The 22,367-nt window shown below is 37.1% G+C and overlaps 2 protein-coding genes across 7 annotated transcripts in view; both read right to left on the bottom strand.

Moving 5' to 3' along the window:
- The window catches only part of LOC101897588 (RNA-binding protein Musashi homolog Rbp6), an 824,018-nt gene that overhangs the window by 743,259 nt on the left and 58,392 nt on the right, over positions 1-22,367 (bottom strand). For all 6 annotated transcript variants that reach the window (XM_059119712.1, XM_059119713.1, XM_059119711.1 and 3 more), the window contains exon 3: positions 5,401-5,441. In XM_059119712.1, coding sequence (XP_058975695.1) covers positions 5,401-5,441 — 41 coding nt within the window. The remainder of the gene's footprint in view (positions 1-5,400; positions 5,442-22,367) is intronic.
- On the bottom strand, positions 16,835-19,144 carry LOC101900433 (P protein-like). The gene has a single exon (XM_059119704.1). The coding sequence runs from the start codon at positions 19,072-19,074 to the stop codon at positions 16,852-16,854; it is 2,223 nt and encodes a 740-aa protein (XP_058975687.1). The 5' UTR covers positions 19,075-19,144; the 3' UTR covers positions 16,835-16,851.

The following is a 22,367-nucleotide window of genomic DNA, read 5'->3' on the forward strand; positions in this document are numbered from 1 at the left end:
GCTGCCTGAAAATCAGACTAAATCACACATACGTGCACACAATGGAAATGCCGTGTAAAGCAAATTTATTTGGCACAGTGCAGAAGGGGAATGAGGGGGTTTCTTTTTTCAGTGCAAAAAAAAAATAATTTTAAATTAGGTCTGCCGACATGAAATTAGGATTCTTTGAATTCAAAGGCATTTTTGAGTTTTATTCGGAGAAATTCAATTGAAAATCTAAATATCCAGTTCGTAATTGATTTTCTTATTTGAAACTCTTTATCGTACTTGAATTCATTCCTTCAAAATCAGTAGCCCTTTCGATAAAGTTGACGGAATTTGAATTTATCAAGGTAAAAACGGAGAGATGCAAAATAAGTCTTATTAAAACTTCCTTAAAATAGGTTATCTAGTAAGTTTCTTCGTTTCCCGGCCATTAGGAGCGTTCTCTCAATAAAGCAACATTAGCACCATTATTGATGAGGAAGATTTCTTAAGGTATTATTTTAAACAAGAACAGGTCATCAGCTACCAATACAACCTCGGCAGAGCCTGCTAACATCAGCAGGGTCCGCCATTTAAACATTTTTTTCTCAACTAGTGCAGGATAAGTAGTTTTATCCTTCGGCTAAAAGAATATGGTTGTGTATACGGTTTACCAACGCTCCTTATGTAATCAAGTTATTTAGTACGGATTTTGGTCCAGACGTATAATTGGGCACTTTTTCTTTGAAAATGAGCAAGTAGTGACCTTTGCGTTATCGAGACTTGTTGAACGATTTTTTTTCACAAAAAATTAAGAAGAGGATATTGACGACATTCGGTTTCTACAGGAAGGCGCTGCATGTCACACAGCCGAAGCTACATTCGATATATTGTGTCCTTTTTTTACCTGTAAGGGCACGTTGGCTGGTGGCGAACTTCCCCAGCATGGTCTGACTTTATATACAGACGACTCCAAGATGGATGAAGGCACGGGCTTGGGGGTTTTTCATGAAAGATTCTTGCAACTTAGAAGGCAGTCGAAATGGTCAAAGGTCTAAGCAATGGCATAACAGGACCAGTGACCAAATGCCATTACTGGCTGCAAGAAATACGCATTAAGTTCCAGGTCATAAACATTTAGTTGAAATAATGAATTAGTCTGAGGCGGGTCTCAGTGGACGAATCTTCCAGCTGAGGAGACTGGTAAACCACAAATAATCTATTATGTCAGCTACTTCAAAAAATCATCAAATAAGCTTTAATAAAATGGTACTTAGAGACCGGTTGGAGGCTATCCTAGGCGATATTACCAGCTGGCCGGTAATATCAACAAGAAGAAAGAGGTACCTGATATCTGTCCTTATGACTTCTGCCGATTATGTGAAGATGAAGAAGAGGTGAACATCTTCTATGCGTATGTCCCATGTTATCCAATTACCGATGCAGATTATATGGCAGGTGAGAGATAGAAACTTTAACGTTCATCTCAGACATAGATCCCGTCATCATCTATAAATTTGCTAGAACTATTCCCTGGCTAAGCAGACATCTCTGCTAAGTGTACTATAAACCCTTCCTATCTATCTCTTATATTACCAACATCTTTATTATCTTTCGGACAAGACGGTTGAACTTTTAAAAATATTTTCCCAGGTTGGTGCTAGTGATAACTCTGGAAGGGAGTATCCTAATATTTGTATGAGTGCTAGGCCAGAAGCGAAATGAACAATTTCAGGCCACTCTTCCTAGTACCTCTCCCAGAAAGGGTTAAAATGTTAAACAGAGCAAAGATTTGAGGAGTTTTTTTTATGGAGACTTACATTTCACTCTTTTTGTGTGGAAGTACTCCTGAGTCACTCCTGTTTAAAAAAATTAGTATGCGAGCAGAATCACACAAAACAGATCAAGAGTTTTCTCTAGAAGTGGAAATGAGCAGTTTTTTTTTATTTTTATACCCTCCACCATAGTATGGAGGGTATATTAAGTTTGTCGTTCCGTTTGTAACACCTCGAAATATATATTTTAGACCCCACAAAGTATAAATATACTTGATCAGCATAAAATTCTATGCCGATTTAGCAATGTCCGTCCATCTATCCGTCTGTTCGTCTGTGGGAATCACTCTAACTTCCGAACGAAATGAAGTAGGTTGATAAAATTCTACTCAAATGTGTATTATGTCTGCAGGACTTTTGGCATTGAAAATGGGCCATGTAGGTCTACGTCTTCGTATAGGCCCCATATAACGGTACCACCCGATATGCGGTTTTTGATGATTTTAGCGACATTGTTTATGGGAATTGTTTCAAATTTCCCATTTGAAGTTCGTAAAGGATACTACAGCCTATATCAAAAAATTATCTGTGCAGGTCCACGTTTTATAACCCCCATGGTACCACCCTACTATATTCGGTATTTTGATGATTTTAGCTACATTATAAACAGATTTTTTTAATACAAACAACGATGGCATGCTGCCACTCGAAAACGAGGAATATATGCTCAATCCTACTCGAGTGACATGAGAAAATGAGTTTTCTACTTTTTTTCTGCTCCCAGGAGCGCCCTCGCTGGAATTCGAGTGAGTTTCACTGTTTTTACAAAATCGAGCGAGTTTTTCGAAGGTCTGATTTTAAATAATTAAAATTCTAAAAAAATGTGAAAAAAGAGGAGGATTTCCAAACCTTAGATTGTGTTGAAAACATTTATGGCTTCCTAGGATTTAATTCCAAATATTCTGATCAAAAATGCTAGATTTTGATTTGTAAACTCTCTTTAATAACTTCCTAGCTTTTATGTACTCCTTATGTACCATATAGTAAGTGCCCTTCAAAATTGCACTTTAAGATTTTAGATTCGATCCAACAGTTAGTGTAAAGCCTTTTTAGTGCTCAAAATGCATCAGTTTGACAACATATTTTAATCAAAACTTCATTCATCGATTTCAAGTAGTTTTTCCGTTTTTCCATTTACATTAACCAAATTTTCATATTTTAAGTTCTTATCGTGTACAAAGGCTTCTTACAAAAAATTATCCTTATAGTTCCACGTTTTGGCAAATCTCTTGTATAAAAATACCCCCAAATGTTGTTCATTTCGAGGGTCTTGGCCATAGTTTCCAATGAATGTAAACCTTAAAACCCCAATACATTTGTCTTCTATTCTTAGATTTAGCTCTATTTTCGTAATCTACTGAATTTTTCCGTGATTATTTTTTGGGTTGCCCAGTGTTTTTTTTTTAAGATTTTTCTAAGATTGTTCATTTTCTCATCAGGTCTAGGTTTATGCAAATGTAGAGTCATAACGACGTTTGGACAAAACCGTGGACGTTCTTTATGTGACTTATTTCAAATTTCAAAAATTTTGACGTCGATAAAAATATTGAGACATGCGAGGTTTTGTGTATTCAGAAGGATTGAGCCAATATTGGACATTTTTGCAATTGTTAGACTAAATAATGGATTTCGTCCCCGCTTGTAGGGAAGGCACCAAAATGAGGGAACCAGTGTATTCCACATTTACATCGGATTGAGACATACGAACATTGAAGAATTTTCAAATTTGGACCTCTTAATTATTATTTTTATAACATCGATAAAATTCCAGATATAATGTTTTCCGAAACCTTGTTGTGTTTTAAGGTTCTATACCATTTATTCAATAATTTCAAACAAATTTCCGCCCGACCAGGAACCCCTTTTTAATTCAGTTTTTCTTTAACCACATCAATCTATTCATGAAAACATACAATTTTTAGAATTTCTACTCTAGAAAATATGATGCTACAAAGTATTTTGTAAAATATTGTATTGTCCCTTTAAATTATTGTACTGGTCATTTTCATTTCACCTTTTGTTCATGTAGACATTTAAAGAAATATATCTCACCATAAAACAATTCAATTAAGGTGAGACTCATACAGGTGTCTCAGAACAGAACTATATGAATATGTTCAAATAAATTACATTTTCTAACACAATAAAACATGTTTCTCTGTTGTTAGAAACGTGTTCGAAATCAAATCTACATTTCTAAGATGCTCGACCCATGCAAAACTAATATTGATGATAATTAACACCGAAAATTCCTACAACCTCCTTCATTTGTCACAATCCGGGCGGTGAATGTAAAAATCACCTTTGCTAAAATTATAACTGAAAAAAATCTTAACTCAATCTGCCAGACCTGTTCCTATTATTGTGATTTCCTTGACGGGTTACTAGGAAAAATTAAACGAAATATTTTCTCCCATTTTTTTATTTCTTTTTTTTTTTTTGCACAAATCAGCACCGAAAATTATTAAAAATTTTAGAAACACATGTTGATTTTTTTACATGATTATCTGAAAGTGCCATATGCATGGATGGCTGACGAGTGTGTGTGTGTGTGTGCAAGTGAATGTTCTATTTGTTCATTTAGCCCATAATCGAACAACAAAAAGATTCGCTAAAACTAATGGCGCTGTGGTCCAAACTCAACTCGAATAATGAACGGCAATAATTTGTCGCCGGTTTGTTGGCTGGTTGGCTAGATGGTTGGTCGGCCGGTCTCGTTGCCCTGCTGGCTGTCTGTCTGGCCATTGGGTTGGCCATTCCGCTGTTGCGTGCCTCCATTTCTATTGCTGTGTTTGTTGCATTCATTCAATTTGTTGGCAATCTATAGCTGCGGCCCTGTTGATCAATTTCAGAATCTTTTGGGATGTCCAACGTGTTGTCTGTTTTGTTTTGGGCTCTCCGTCCGTCCGTTGTGTTTTCAGTCTTATCGTCAGCTACATACACCTAAGTATGCGGCATTGTTGTGCAGTTAATAACGATGCATCATCCACTCGACTACAAGAGGCAAACAAAACAGCAGCGTTTTCATGCCATGGAGTGGGTAACAAGCCCCGACAAACTAAAAACTATTCATTTCGGAATAAATCATGCGTAGCAGAACGTAACAAATAGGCGATTGAACAAATGAATGCACACAACGGGCAGCAGACTCACTCAGCAGCTAGCAGGGCTCTTCCAAACTGCCAGCCGACAGCATTTTGCAAATTAAGGAAAATATTTTCTCAGTATTTTCGATGATCGGATCGGAAGGCATAGTCAGGTCTGCATAGCTGGCAGACAGACTACATTGGCCACAGTGTCATGTGCAAATGTTGCAAATTCGTTAAAATTTAATTTGCCGACAAGACAAGACCCAAAAGTCAATCACCGCATTTTAAAGTGGAAGATTTCTGTTGTTTAAATGATCGCGGAATTTATTTTCATTTTGCTGTAGCTGATAGCAAGTTGAGATCGATGCTCATGTTAATGGATTTCACTCGTGCAAAAAAAGGGGCTCATGATAATTCAAATACCTGTACTAATAAATACTTCACACTTTGCTTGCAAAATCATGACGAATAAAACAATGTTGAAATTTTGCAATACTGAGTCGAAAACTTACCTGGACTTGTTTGCCAACTAAGGCCACCGATGAACATTTTCCTGAAAAGATAAACCAAGAAAAACAGTTTAATTAGCAAACTATTGAAATGAAAAGGAATAATTGTGAATAATCATTTGTCTGTTGCTGCAGCTACTGCTGCTGCTGTGCTTTTCTGCAGCAGATAAGAAGCGAACAGAGAGCGCAAATGTATTTCGTCATTTCATGATGATGTCTGTTTGTTGTTGTTGTTGCCAAATGATTTTAACTCCATAACAATAGACAATGAATGGATGGATGCAACCCTTTTTACAGTAGATCTAAAAACCTGCAACACACAAAAGAGAATAAGACTCGAAAACAGACACAGCCATGCACACACACACACACACAAATACTCAAAAGAAATACTTGAAGTGCACTGTGTTTTAAAGGGTCTATGGGGGGACTTAGTACTGCCAGAACTCTGTGAACCAATATTTCATACGAATTCGTTAAAATGAAATTATATATTTTTTTCATGCATTACATGGTAAGATGAAAAAACTGCAACCAAATTCAGACTGCTGTCATTTTTAAGCCACTCGTCCGACAGCTTTTAAAATTATTCCGGTGACAGCTCATTACATTGTTTAGAGGCGTACAAAAGTATTTTGGTGTGAATTTCCAGAATAAAGGTTATTTGTGATGGAATTTAAGCGTGATAGTGTGATTACTTTATATTTAGCTGGACAACCACAAGTGACTATCGTTAGAGCCCTCCAGCATTTAAATGTGAATAAATCTTTTGTGTTCTCGTACCATCGCTCGTCACCGTGATACTGGTAGCCCGACGTCAAGGAAATGGTCGAACAAAAAAACAGAAATGTCAGCAGAAATGGTTCGAAAAGTAAAGAAGCGACTTGTTCGAAACCCGCGTCGCAGTGGCCACAAATGGCTCGTGAGCTGAACATATCACAATTTTCCATTCGGCAAATATTGAAAAATGAGGTCGAAGTAAGGCCAAAAAGTGCAAGAATTTACACCGCGACGGAATGAAAATAGACCCCAAAGAGCTAAGGTGTTGCTTCGCTTGGCCGAAAGTGGTGAACTGCCGAATTTGGTTTTCTTCGTCGCCGATGAGAAAACATTTGTTGGTTGTCCAACGAATGTCAACAAACAAAATGATCATTTTTACTTGCCAAAGAGGTCAGCTGAAAATGTGCACATTCGCCTTCGGTTGGCCACCAAAACTCAAGCGCCGGCCATGGTGATGGTGTGGGCCGCCATAACAGCTGATGGGCGCTCTTCGCTCGAATTAATCGAATATTATCGCGAAAATATTCAGCACGCGCCACCCAAGAATGGTTACAAAATGAGGTTCCTCGCTTCATTTCCAGCGCACAATGGCCACCAAAATATCCGGATACCAATCCGTTGGACTATTGTGTCTGGAGTATTTTGGAAAACAAGGTTGGCACTAAAATACACCAAAGTGTCGATTAACTCAAGCAAGCGCTTCGCCGGGAATGGGACAAAATACCGCAGAGTAACATTTGGGCAGCGTGTGACGGTTTCATTGACCGTTTGAAGGCCAAAGGTGACCAATTCGAACAAATCTAAACTTATTCTAAAATATGGTGCTGTTTCCGACATTTTTTTGCTTTCATTCAATAAAATTAAAAAAAAAAAATGTAAAAAGTATGGCCTTTGACTTTGTTGCTGTTTTTTTATCTAACCCTGTATATGCATTTCTGGCGTTTAGGTAAGATTTAGAATCTTGACGTCTTCTAGGACCATATTTAAAAAAGGACCAAAAAGACCCCATTGTTGACTCGTTTGAGGTTTAATATATTGCCGAAGACATTCCATGCCTTAAAAGAAAAATTACCAAGGAATATTAATCCAAAGATTTCCCAAAACTGTGGATAGGGTAGAACTTGCACCTTCTATTTATGTTATTTTGCGATGTAAACTTTCAAAACGTGGATACACGTGTATTCTTTTTTAGCTCTACTTCCATAATCTGCTGGATTTTCCTCGTGATTATTAAAAAAAAGGTTTACCGTTTGGATATGTAAGTCCACTTCTCTGATAATCCGACCACAAATTCCATCTACAGCGTTACGGACAAGGGAATGTAGGTTAAATCAGCTAAACATTTTTCTCCAGCAAATGTTTGAACAAAAAATGTTAATATAGTTCTATACAAGTTTCAGCCATTGTACATTAAACCTTCTAGCTCTATCATATCATTTTGAACACATTTGCCGCTTTGAAACAACATAATTTATTCACCTTCAATTCCAGAAAAAAAAACAAAACAATATTCATGTGACCTCAAAGGTCACTCAAGAATTCAAATTCAAAATTGTTTCCCTTTGAACAAATGGAGCAACGGAATCACTGTTTCCTGGTCCTGCTGTAATGATGCTGATAATAATAATAACAATGATTAGAAAGACTGAATTAATGAATGAATGAATGCAAATAGTTTTGCTTGAATGGCCCACCATCCCACAACACCCCTGCCCACCCTTCTTTGTATCTTACATTTCTTCCCTGCTTGGCTTAGCAAACAACGTAACAAGCCGAGTAACAAAAAAAAAAAAAAAAACAAGTCAGTCAGTCATTGAATCATTTTGTGCATTGCTTCGTTTTCTTCTCCTTTGCTCAGTTGATTCAGATAGACGTAGAGGCAAACAGACAGACAGACCGTCATTCATTTAAGCTCCACAAATGCCAACATACAAATACATCTAAAACAAATACTACAACTACCACTACAACGACAATAAGACACTGTCAAACAATGCAGATGATCTATTATTATCGTCATTAAAATAAGCGGCTTGTAAGTATTGTTCTCAAGCTCTGCTACAAGCTTGCAAAATGACAGACGACAAATAGACTGGCGGTGAACAGATAGACATACAGACATCCAAGCGAATTGATGAATGGTCGGACGGACAAACGAACGAACGGATGGATGGATGGATGTGTAGATAAAGGGATAGAAAGGCAAATGAAACAAATGTGGAAGTACAAGTATGCAAAATAAAAGACACATGTGAAAACATAGAATATTTGCTCTCTTTTTTAAAGCTAACTTTTTGTGAGAACTGGTAGCTCTCGAACTCTTGATAATAAGAGAATCGGAAAAAGATTCAAAAATCGATTTCGATATATTTCAACGTTTCAGAAAAAAAATTTAATTACTTAGGTCTTAAATTATTTTGGCGGCATATATAAATTAAAATTAAATTAAAATTTCTTAAGTAATAATGACAAGGTTATATTGGTTATGCCAAAGAGGCAACTGCACTAATTTATGCAAAGATGCCATGTTATTCCAAGAAGCTCGAACTGTTGCATAAATGTGTGGGCTATCATAAATTGATATTTTTATAGGAAAAAAAATAACACCCAGAAAATAAGGCTATTTCGATTAGAATTTGTGCCTAAGAACCTTAAGAACCAAAAATATAGGGTCTAACCTTGTTACACATTCTTTTAGAAATATAACTGCTTACACATGAAGCACACATCTGTGCAAAACATTGATCTGCATTTGGCCATAGCATGGAGGGTATATTAAGTTTGTCATTCCGTTTGTAACACTTCGATATATACATTTTAGACCCCATAAAGTATATTCTTGATGAGCATAAAAGTCTATGTCGATTAAGCGATGTCCGTCCGTCTGTGGAAATCGCTCTAGATCCGAACGAAATGAAGTAGTATAGACCCTAATATAACGTCGTCGTATGGACCCTAATACAACGGCTATATTCGGTATTTTCAAGATTTTAGCTGATTTTATTTTTTTTTTTTTTTTTGCAAATTGCCAGATTCGTTCCAAATTATGGAGGCTATTCAAAATTCGGCCCGGCTGATCTTACAGCTTTTTCACTTGACTATTCATTTCAAAACAATTTCACACAAAAGTTGTGGTCCATTTTACAGCTAAATATAATCCAATGGTCATCCTAAATGCCAGACTTCTTCCCTGTTCTTAACTCTCTTATCATATGTAATTCCGTGTAAAATCAGGAGTTTTTTTTTTTTGCCCATTTAAAATTATAAATTTACATCTTCAAAGACAATAGGCTTTAATTCAGACCCTAACCCTACCTCCATGCAAAATTTCGTGGGGATCGGACGATATTTGCGACCTGTATATAATACCCCCCACTCATAGTGTTGCTGGGTGTAGAAAAACTTTAGAAAATTTACAATTCAAAATTGTTAGTCAAATTTAAAAAAAACGCATGCGATAAAAATTTGAAAAAAAAAATTAAAAAATTTAATATTTTTTTTTTAGAATTTGTTCTTTTCTGGCGAGCGACCATTCCGAGTTGATGAGAATTGTGAAAATCTGTACAGTGGTCTTTGACTTACAAGCGGAATAACTAAGATCTACTTCTTTTAAATATATATTGTATCTATTTTACCATACATATATCCGATATCTTAGCTATCAGCATCACTGTAACGGTCAGAAGTGGACTTTTAATGTATTTGTGATTTAGCCGGGATCAAAAATATTCGCGATTTAGTGGGTATTTTCGTATTTTTGACAAAAAAAGTTATGGTTTATTTTTCCGATGACCATCCAACTTGGTAGGCCTCTGCCCAGCCCTAAACTATAACTCCATGCAAAATTTCGAGTCGATTGGTTTTTTATTGTGGCCTCAGGAAATCAGGAAAATTTTCTGTTTTTGGTCCATTTCAATCCCTAAATATTTTGCGATCATCTCCAAAAACAATAGGCTTATATTCTGACCCTTATCCCAACCTCAATTTTTGGAATTTCGCGAGGATCGAGCCATAATTGTGACCTGTAGGTGATTACAAATTAAGATGGATAGACGGACGGACATACATAGTTAGATCGACTCAGCTCGGCGAGATAGGAAGATTCATATATAGTTTCATATGTCGGGTACCAATACTACGAGATGTTACATAATATTTGGCCCAATCAAACTTATAATATCCCAAACACATAGTGCTGTAGGGTATAAAAATGTCCGAAGGTGCTGGGCCCGCAGATTCCCAGCCTTCTTCATCTCATTATTACAAGGTGTCTCAACCTGACTTACACTATTTTTCTGAAAATCCATGGTTTTTTGGAGACTGTGTACCACCATCAATTGAAATTTATAGTTCCGTTTGCAACTTCTCGAAATACTCGACTGAGACCTATTAAAAATATATGTTTCTGATAAGCATAACAAAATCATGTTTTTACCACATCTTAACAAACTGCTTTTGCCTTTAAGAACGACAACTATTTTCCCTCAGTATTCTTCTTTTTTCTATATTCCTTGTGGTATCCTTATTCCTTTTAGTCTCCAGATAATCATAGTTATTTGAAAGGATAATACTCATATTTGTCATCTTTGTTTCGGTTTCCCTTTAAAGCCAGCCAAGCCAAGTCTCTATATCAGCTTAACCAGCTGGCAAAGTGAAAAAGTAGGTTAGTAATTGGTGGATCTTTGTCATTTGTTGTGCGGCTTTGTAGAGGAATATTCTTTTGAAGTTGAAAATGGAAAAAAATAAACACAAGTTCATTCCAGACAGAAATGCTAAAAAAACCCAGTGGACCAAGAATTTCAAAAAAATAATTGTTTTTTTTTTTTTTTTTTGACTTTATAACCAGGTCCTTTTGTTGCAGCGAAGGTTCTTAGAAACTGAGGTCCTCTTGAAAGAATATTTTGAACCCAATTTCTGCTTTCTATTCCAAATCCTAATCCTACTGTGATTAATGAACATCGATTGGAGATTACCTTTAATCTTAAATGAATAAATGTAGCAAATAAACAATCCATATAATAATTACAATGACATTTCGTTAAAAATAACAGGTTTAATTAATTATTTTCCAAAGACCATTCCACACCCTATAAAATTTTATTCAACTGGCCTACAAAAAAGGTAGCTTTCTCTCTTCGCCACCTTCCTACACTTTTTTACCCCAAATAAAATAAAATGTAGTTCGATATAGTTTTCTTTCCAGGTACTTGTATTGCGAAACTCACAGAGGGCAAGGGGAAATCATCACACGTCGTTATTCATACATTAAGACCATGGATTTGAATGAATTGTTGTTCTCCTTCCCTACGTCTTGTTGCACTATTTATACAGTCTGTGTTAATTTATTAATTTATACACTGATTACCGACTGACAATGGCGATTGCGATTGCGACGATGATGATGTTGTTAACGTTGTTCGTAGTCGGTTGCAACAGAGCACAGACAACCCAGCAAACTGTGTGAGTTTAAACAAGTAAAAAAGCAGCTAAGTTTGACGGGGTCGAACTTTAATATCCCGCACCATTTGGAAGAAACTTGCAAAATAAAAAAAAATGTTGAAAAATAGTGCTATAATTTTAAAAATTCCTAATATATAGCGTAACAGTTATAGAGAGTCATATGGACCTCTATAACCAATTATCAGTAAGTTTTAAAAAATTTTGCTGAAAAATTCATCAAAAATCATCAATATACCCAAGATATGGAGGCACAATTATATCTGAATCTGTATAGGAAATTTTCCGTCATAGGAGTTAGTACCAATTACTTAATACCAAATTCAAAACAATTCCGGTGAAATGTGTTATATGGATCGCTAGCAAAACTTGAACCAATATGTACAGTTCCATGTAAGAATATTTCCTAAATACTGGGAACACCAACTACCAAATTATTAGGAAATTCGGGTTAAAATTGTGTAAACCTTAAACCTGCTGGTGCAGTTATATAAGGGGATATAACATTTTCAATACCAAAAGTCCACACATGTGAGTAAAATTATATCAACCTACTTTATATTATAAACCACTAAGGAAAAGTCGGGCGGGGCCACTAGCAATATTTAGTAGAGCCCCCGTAAAAACATTTGGCTTTAGAACAGTTATCGTTTAGTTTCAGAGGGAACGAATATATGGGAGGCAGCATATCCAATTCTGAATCGATTTTCACTAAATTTGACGGAGATATTTTAATCTTTTATCCCAAATAACGTTGCTATATAGTGCATGATATCACTACGAGAAGGATTATATTAAAAATATATATTTCGGAGCCGAGTTCCACACAATGGAAATGTACGTCTCGAAATTCACTCCATTTGGGCTGATATTAGCCATTATTTGCACAAAAAACTGAAATCGGATTAAGGATATGTATGGGAGCTATATTCAAATTTATATATGGAAGCCATAGCTATATCTAAACCGATTTTCACCAAAGTTGATGTATTTGCTTCTAGACTGAATTCGGACGGATGTTCTGGTAATTTGAACTGATCTCAGCCATTTGGTGCACAATTAACCCGAAAGTGGTTGAAGATATATATGGGAACTATATCCAAATCTGAACCGATCTCGATAAAATTTGACCGAGCAAATATAATTTTTGTGAAGTGCATAGTACGAATGTGAGGGATGAAACATATACATGAGAGCCATAGCTATATCTGAACCGATTTTCACAAAATTTGATGTACTTGCTTCTAGATTGAATTTGATCGGATGTGCCAAAATACAGGTCAATTGGAGTTATATTAGGCATTTCGTGCACAATTAATCCGAAATCGGTTGAACTTTATGTAAATTTAAACCAATTCTTACCAATTTCAATAGGGTTCGTCCTCGAGCTAAACAAATATTGTTTGGAAAATTTCGTCTCAATCGAATAATAAATACGGCATTCATTTTGTTCACAAAAATACATGAACAGACGGACTGACATGCATAAATTGATTCAGAAAGTGATTCTATGAACGTCCTCACAAGTAGCTATGAGTCTATCTCGCTTCCTTCTCCATGTTACAAACAAATGGACAAAGACATAATACCCTTAGCACTATGTGGGGTTGGGTATAAACACTCCTTGTGGGAAAGGAAGAGTGAACGAGATAGACTGTCCATCTCCTAACGATTGATAAAACTACGATATAAAATAGCCTTTTTCAAACTTGATTGTATTTTCAACAAATATTACAATCTGACGTCCTTGGATACCCCCTTTGAGAGATGAAAAATAGTTCTACCGAAAATCACCTCAAAGGGATTTCGTCCAAAAAAATGCAGCCTTCAACTGAAACTGGTTTAATCCCGCCAATCTTTAAATTCCAAAAAGAACATTTCCTCGAAATATCTGTAAGACAATTAGTCTAAACCACTTTCGAATGAGGTTTAATAATATATTGATATTTTCAAATATTTTTATAAAACTTATATGGACGTCGCAAATGAGCAATATCAGTCCACCACATCTGGTACTTCTCCTGTAAATGGTTCTTCATTCTTCTCACAAATGATCATCAATCATGTCACAAAGGCAGCTAGTCCATTTATCCAGGACAATAAGACAATAATTCAAGAAGAGAGTTGCCGTTCCGTTCCATCGGATTTTCTCTCAAAACGTATTTAAAGAAAGTCTTAACTTTAACGGTCTACCTCACATAGTGTGAACATAGAAATTATCTTCCCTCCTCCATACAAAAGTGTAAATTTTATGTAAAATCGTAATCACGGTTTCAAGATTGCATTTGTATTAACTCACTCGTCCTTTCTTCTTGATAAACACAAATTTGGAACATATGAACTGAATACCCAAATTTTGCATATTAGAATATTTTTTTACATAGACAGGAATTTGGTTAGAGAGTACTTAGAATTCCACGTTCATATTCGTAAGTTAGCAAGCACAAATTGCCGGTAGTTAAAAGCACATAATACAAAAAAAAAGAAATATTTTCAAAATAGGAAAAATCGTGAGAAGGTCTTAAATATGTCATTTCGCAATAAAATCGTCATTGGCATCCACACTACAATTGTAGTAATGATTTTAAAAATTTAATATCAAGCAAATATTTGTGTTGGAAATCCCTTGCAATCGCTTTTCATAGATTTACTTGGCAGTTGTGGAGTCAGTTAAGTCGAACAGAGTTAAGTTGTGACATATGACGACCTCTTGGCAATTGTTGCAATTTTTTCAATTTCAAGCAAACTATTACTGTTCACTACTACTTTTTTTCATTTTATTGTAGTCACCACCTCTCTCTCCCTATCTCATCCCCTCATTGTATCCCCTGCCATTTTACTTTGCATCGCCCAGACATTGCATAGGTGATAGGGTAGATTCATGTGTGTGTGTGTGTGAACACCACGTATATCAGTCACTTGGTTACTGTGTATTGCTACGGTGTGACACAACTCTCCCCCATCACCCCCTCTGCTTTCCTCCTCCAACGAGGCAAATCGAACCAGCAACAAAAACCTATTAAGAAGTCATCGTTGTTTCAATTATGAATAATTCATCAACATCGTCGCTATCATCAACACTTCAACATCATTACAATCAGCAAACATCATCGTCAGAGTCGAATCGAGAGCGGATCAAGTTGGTGTTATCGCTTCCACTCGTCACTGTCGCCGATGACATCGCTGACAATTTCACTGGCATTTGAAAGAGTTTGTTTTACTCACCACCGTTGTTTGCAAACAATGCTTGACTTACTTGGTGTTGTTGTTGCTGCTGTTGTTGTTATCGAATGGCAAATGGATCGAATGGCAAATGGATTGAATTAAAGGCAACAAAAATATACAACAGCCAATCCGAGCAGACTTGAAGACTCTGAATGTGGCTTAACATTTGTCTTGGTTAAAGGAGATCTGTCAGAGGTAGAAGAACAGTGTTAAAGTCTATGTATGGAGATAAAGGCAGTCAATAATTTGTGTATCGAAAGAAATGGAAATGCAGAAAAAGAAACTCGTCTATGGGACACTTGTATGTCGTAGTCTAGCATTATATACAGAGTGAGATGAAAAAACTGCTACCAATTTCAGACTGCTGTCATTTCTAAGCCACCCGTCCGACAGCTGTTAAAATTATTCCAATGAGAGCTCATTATATTGTTTACAAGAGTACAAAATAATTTTCGTGAGAATTTTCCAGAAAAAAAAAAGTTATTCGTGATGGAATTCATGCGTGATAGTATGATTTCTTTATATTTGGCTGGAAAACCACAAGTGGCTATCGTTAAAGCACTCCAGTATTTAAATGCGAATAAATCTTCTGTATCTCGTACCATCGATCGTTACCGTGATACTGGTAGCGTAGCCCGACGTCAAGGAATTGGACGGCAGAAAACAGCAACATCAGCAGAAATGGTTCGAAAAGTAAAGAAGCGACTTTATCGAAATCCGCGTCGCAGTGGCCGAAAAATGGCTCGTGAGCTGAATATTTCGCAATATTCCATTCGGCAAATATTGAAAAATGAGCTCAGGGTAAAGCCATTAAAATTTCGAAAAGCGCAAGAATTCACAGCACAACAGAAAGAAAATAGACAGAAAAGAGCTAAAGAGTTGCTTGGCCGAAATTGGTGAACTGCCGAATTTGTAGCACATTGTTAACAAACAAAATTATCGTGAATACTTGTCAAAGAGGTCAGCTGAACATTACCTTTGGTTGGCCACCAGAACTCAAGCGCCGGACATGGTGATGATGTGGGCCGCCATAACAGCCGATGGTCGCTCTCCGTTCCTATTTAACGACCGTGGCATCAGAATAAATGCCGAATATCATCGCGAAAATATTCTGGAGGGTGTATTAAAGCTTTGTGCACGCAAACATTTTGGCCGTAGACCTTGGACATTCAAACAGGACTCAGCACCATGGCACTCAGCACGCGCCACCCAAGAATGGTTACAAAATGAGGTTCCTCGCTTCATTTCCCCCAATAGCCACCAAAATCTCTGGATATCAATCCGTTGGACTACTGCGTCTGAAGTATTTTGGAAAGCAAGGTTGGCACTAAAAAATACCAAGAAAGCGCTTCACCGGAAATGGACCAAAATACCGCAGAGCAACATTCGGACAGCATGTGATGGTTTCATTGGCCGTTTAAAGGCCATAATTGTGCCAAAGGTGACCAATTCGAACAAATCTAAACTTCTTCTAAAATTTGATGCTATTTCCGAAATTTTTTGCTTTCATTCAATAAAATTTAGAAAAAAATGTAAAAATTATGGCGTTTGACTTTGTTGCAGTTTTTTATTTCTTCCTGTAGTGTCTATAATAAATAATTTATCGAAGATATGTTCTACCAGCTTGGTTCTCCGGTAGGAGAAAGTTCCAAACACATCGAACATCAAATGTCAAATACAACACAATTCTTTAAAAATTATATTCAAAATGTCAATAGTTAAGAGATATCGGTGAAAATGCTGAGATTTATATTTATGCACAAACAAAGCTTGAAAGCCGCTAATAAAACTATTCGTCGGAAGAGAAGTGTCGTATTTTACAAGATCTTTTAGTATATGAATGTATAAAATTAATTCTGATTAATATGGATAACAATTACGCTAATATCCAAATATTATTTTTTATGTTCGAAAGACGCGTTTTCCATTTATTTTTCAATAAAAATTAATAAATAACTAATAAAAATGACATTCCACCACAAATCTCTCCATCTAATGCCACTCCCACAAACAATGAGCAATAAACAGATAAAGCGAAGCCACTACCAATGTGTTGATCATAATGGGAAAACCAAAGAAAAAGAATTCAAGAAATGAAATACGATAGCCATGCTGTTCCGCAACACCGGATGACACCACATTGGCAGAGGCTCCAATCAGGGTGCCATTACCCCCAAAACAAGCACCCATAGCAAGAGCCCATACCAGAGGTGTCAATGGCAGCTTCAGCTCATCGTTCTGCGCTAAGCTAATCACAATCTTAACCATCATTGTTGTCACTGGAATGTTGGCCAGAAATGCTGAGGCAATGCCAGAAACCCATAAAATCAAAAGAACAGCTACCAGGAGGCGATATTGTGGAGTAACGGTACTAATAATTTCAACACACAAATTACCCAAAACTTCGATGAGGCCCAGTTCCGTGAGCGATTCCATCAGCGTAAAAAGGCAGGCAAAGAAAAGCAAAGTTGACCATTCCACGCGAGAGAGAACAGTTTCGATATCTTCCTCATCGGCAAGTATTAGCAGGAGCATGGCACCCACTAAGGCACTCCAGCCCAGCGACAGATGATGTAAATGAGGCACAGCGTGCAAACAGAAAAGGAACAGCACAAAAACAAATGCCACTGTCGACTTGATCAGCAGCACCTTGTTGCGTATGGAATAGGTGTTCTTCATGTACTGCAGTGTGGTTTGAAAATCGGTGGTGACAAACACCGCCTTTGCTTCCAATTCCCTTAACTTTTGTTTCAAAGCTTTGGCCTTCTTGTGTAGGGTGTTCTGGACGATTTCTTCATCGGTTGTGGAGGGAGTTATGGCCTGCGCTGCCTTCTCCCACACTTGTATCTCGTGTTTCAAAGCCTCAATTTCCACCGATTGTTTGTTCATGAAATCCCTTATCTTTGGATACTTTAGACGAAGATGGACAAAGGTGGAGATTATGCCCAATACAACTGCAGGCAGCATGTGTAAGCAAAAGTTGCCAAAATTAACTCCATGGGTATTGATGTAATGGTTGGTCATGATCAGTATATTTGGAGGATCTCCGACGGGCGTGAGAGCGGCACCAATATTCGAATATATGACCATGGACATGAGAACGGGCACCGGATTCAAATTGCAAACTTCACACAGGCGTATTGTGACGGGTGCCCCCAGCAACATCATGGTGACATTGTCCAAAAAGGCCGAAAGCACAGCCGTAAAAAGACAAAGAACACAGATCAGGCCAAAGAGATTGCCCTTGGAGAGTTCATAGGCCAATACTGCCAGATAGTCAAAAATCCCGGACTCAGATAATATGGATACCAAAATCATCATACCAAAAAGTAACATCAACGTTTCCACATCAACCCAGGACATTATGGTCAGAAGTGAGGGTCTGGCATTTAGGGCAGCCAATATACCAATTGCCAAGGTTGAGGCCACCACTGCAGCAAAAGTGCGATTAACAAATTCCCAAATTATCAGGATATACAAAAAGAGTAGCACCAATGAGCCCAAGGGTATTCCAAGAGATTTATCCAAGGGACTGGGGTCAAACCAGATTTTCATGGTCAAAACCTCGGCCACATTGGTGTTCATGACAAGAGCAATTGATTTTTCACCAGCGATTTTGGAAATAACTCCGTTTAATTCCATGACAAACGATTTCTTCATCACCGGACTATATTGTAGTTTTTTGTCGGTATTCAACAAGAGATAATGTTTTTGACTTATGGTCTCCGGAACATCGGATTTGGTGAGTTCCAAATGCATAGAAATGTACGGTTCATTTTTGTTGGGTACATACGTTGTGGCATCGTGACCTTCTCGGAAAGCTCCCATTACATGAATACCAATTGATTTCTTAACAACATCTACATGAGGAACCTCCAATCGTTTGGTTTTCTTAGGCCATACTCCGGTCAATACTGGATTCATCACCTTTTCTTCATGTGTAACAATGGCCGAGGCATAGATAAGCCAAATAACAAAGAGGATGGCCACTTTTATCCAATGTATGCTTACTTTGCCCCGAGTTGATTGCGATGATATTGAATCCATAGAGGGCTGCACAGCCAATCGAGCTTTGCGTGAGGCTACATTTTCGTCATCGCCATCGAATTCTATTTGCGGCAGATCATCGTTTGGCTCAGAAGTTTGCTGATCGGTGTCGTTGATTTTGGGATGACCATCAGCAGATTTGGTATCAAATTTGATTTTCTTTGACATTCTCTTTTTTAGTTTTTGAAAAGTTTTGATTAAAATGTTTTGGAAATATTTATTTTTTTTTTTAAGTTAAAAAACAGAGATGTCTATGGGCAATAAGTTTTATTTTTACTGAGTGTCTTTTATACAATATGGCCAAAAGAACTTCATCGGTTTTGTCTAGAACCGTGACATTTAATACTCTGGTGTGCTGATAAGTCTTGATTTGTGGTAATTTAAAAAAAGGAGTTGGTGAAATTTTTATGGGAAGAAGTAGTTCGAGTGAAGTCGTTTTTCGAAAGAAGTCTCAAAAAATTCGGACAAAGCAATAGTTCGGCCGGGTCGAACTTTTAATACCCTCGTCTTTTGAGAAGGAACTTGAAAATTTTAAAATAAAATTCGTTGAAACATACCATTAAAGTGAAAGCCGTTATATTTGGGCTAGACGAAGAAGATCACCCGCATACGCAATTTTTTCATAGGCTGTAGTACCCATTAGGACGAAATCTAAATATATCAGTTGAATAATCTAGCTAATATCATTAAAATACCGAAAAAAGAAATATATGTGTAGTATACGAAGATGTGGACATGTAAAGATAATTTACTGTCATAGGCTGAAGTTCCCATTACGAATTTCAAATACCAAATTCGAAACAATTTCGGTGAATAATGTCTTCAAATGAAACACTTCCGGCGAATAATGTCTCCAAAATAATCAAAATTTCGAATATGCGGAGTTATTGTGATATTTTTATGGCTAGTGGATTTTCTTTTGCCAAAGGCTGTAGTACTCATTACGAAGTTTAAATACGAAATTTGGAACAATTCCAATCTATAAAATCGCTAATTCATCAAATTACCGAATATTGAAAGGCGCTGTAATGTGGAAATTATACGAAGACATCTGTGCAAAATCTTAGCTTTCTACCCCCAATTCGTTCGAAAGATAGCGTGATTACAACTGACAGACAGACACACAGACAGCAAGACGGACATCGACTTAGAATTTTACGGTGATCAAGAATATATATACTTTGTTGGGTCTGACATAAGTATTTCGAGGTGTAATAAACGGAACGACAAAGTTATTATATCCGCCATAGTATGACAGAGGGTATAAAAACGAACAGAATACCTACTTAACTAAGCTTTTGACGAAACTTTTGCTTTAAAACAAATAAAAACAACAGCCCAGAGAACCCAGATTACCTAATCCGACTTAGGTGCATTTATGTTTAAATATTTCGCCATATTCCCACCCCTCTTCCCATCAAAACTTACAAAACTACACCTTCTTATGACATAAACACACAGATGTATATTTAAAAATTATAATTTTGCTCCCATTTTTTTATGATTTCTCACAGAGACAATTTGCAATAAATTTCACTTGCGAGGCAATCTAAATTTATCCGATCTTGCACCCAAAGTCAAATAAAATTAACATTTGCACCACTTTCTTTGCAACGACCCCGTCGAGTAATTCAAAAGGAAAAATGTTTTGCTCTCGCTCACAATTCAATTATCATCACTTCATCCACTGGTAGCTGCCTGCCAGCCCATCGTCAACGGCGAACAGCAACATCATTCATCGAATTCGAAATGAATGCAGCGGAGACAAAAAGAAACCGTTGAAACAAAAACACAAAACGACAAAAGAAAATATTCAATTAGTATTTATTTTAATCCATTCCAATGCATTCAACAGTCGACCAGCCAGCGAACTCTCGGTGTGTTGGCTTGCAATTGTCGCTAGAATCGATGGATGCGCTGCTGCTTAGAACTAGATATCCAGCCAGGGGGTGGGTTGCAATCAATTCTTAGCTGGCACGGTTGCCGTTGTTGTTGATTCTATTTTATTTCTGTTGTCGTTGGCGTTTGCAATGCAAACATCCTCCTTTCGAACAGCAAAGTCAACAGAAATTGCTTTCAGTAATGGCCTTGTCCTACACTTGCCTAAATGAGCAATCATCAGCAAACACACACTTACGACTCACCAGCCATCCATCCATCCATCCACCCACCATCCATTCCCATCCATTTCAGTTCCATGACCAACGAGCAATGACCGGCAACGGCTGTTTATGTTGTTGATGATGATAATGTTGCCTTTCGGTGGTGCTGTTGCATGCACATGGGAAAGTTGCAAGAGAACAAAAAAACAACAAAACTAGTCCGTCTGAGCGTCTAAAAAACATGTCAAAGTCACTGCCGATTATAACAACAACGAACCTCATTGGCGCGAAAATTTGTGCGAGAATACGAAAGAAAACAAAACCGAATTGCCCAACTTATCCAGCATCATGGCTGAGGACACCAAGCACGCATGCACTCACCCTCCCCCCCTCTCTCCCGAAACACTTCTCCAAATTCCACCAAAGGCCGTCGCCGCCAACACGCTAATAAATAAATGAAAAATTTGCAAAGTTCCATCGCATGCATGTCACTGACTTATATTCTCGATGTGCGCCAGCCAGCATCAATTTTATGATTCTACTTTTTTTGTGGGTTTTGTTGTGTGCTGCCTTGAATGGTGGCGATGCCGCTCCGTTCTCTCCCTCTTTTTTTCCCTGACATCAGTTGCATTCAATTCTTGTCTGTTTGGAAAAGTAGTGAGTAGAGCAGCAACGATTTTCGTTGATATGGTGATAAAACTCAGGCGAAAATTAAAAACCAATTACCATAGCCGGAGGCATCCTTTAAACTTTTAACACCTCAACTCTGTACACAGAACATTTGTATAGCCAATTACTGGGTTTAAATTCGATAAAATGGAATGGAAAAATAAATGTAAGTAACGGTCTTGCGAGAGGAGGATAGATGAAATTAATTTATACTAGATCAGTAGTTGGGTCGTTCATTGGAAAATATACAAATAAGCAATCCTTTGATGGACCTATGTATTGGGGATTTCTTCTGTGAACAGAGATATTTGGAAAATCGGTCGGGGGAATTAGCCCACCTATCCCCAATTATATTGAGCAAAGGAAGTACCTGATGTAGTTTAAAGTTGGCACGTCATAATATTAACATAAAACATATCAATGGTTCGAGGAGATCCTCAAAAAGCTCCGGTGGAAATTCCGGAATATTCGGAACGGTGGAAAAATACTGAACGAATTACAAGAACTTCAAAACTGAGGTTTGATTTATTTACCCTCAGGCTTGTGAACAGAGATAATATGTATCTAGAAATTTCAAAAAAAGAAATCCTTTTAAAACTCTGTTAAAATCTTAGAAATACCGAATATAGCCGTTATACTGGGGTCTCTACGAAGGTAACCTACATAGTCTTTGTTTGTCATAAGCCATTA

The sequence above is a fragment of the Musca domestica genome, unplaced genomic scaffold, assembly GCF_030504385.1.
Source record: "Musca domestica strain aabys unplaced genomic scaffold, Musca_domestica.polishedcontigs.V.1.1 15, whole genome shotgun sequence".
Taxonomy (NCBI): Eukaryota; Metazoa; Arthropoda; class Insecta; order Diptera; family Muscidae; genus Musca; species Musca domestica.

What these genes read in the sequence shown, in the direction of transcription:
- LOC101900433 (XM_059119704.1), bottom strand. Translation starts at nt 19,074, where the DNA reads ATGTCAAAGAAAATCAAATTTGATACCAAATCTGCTGATGGTCATCCC.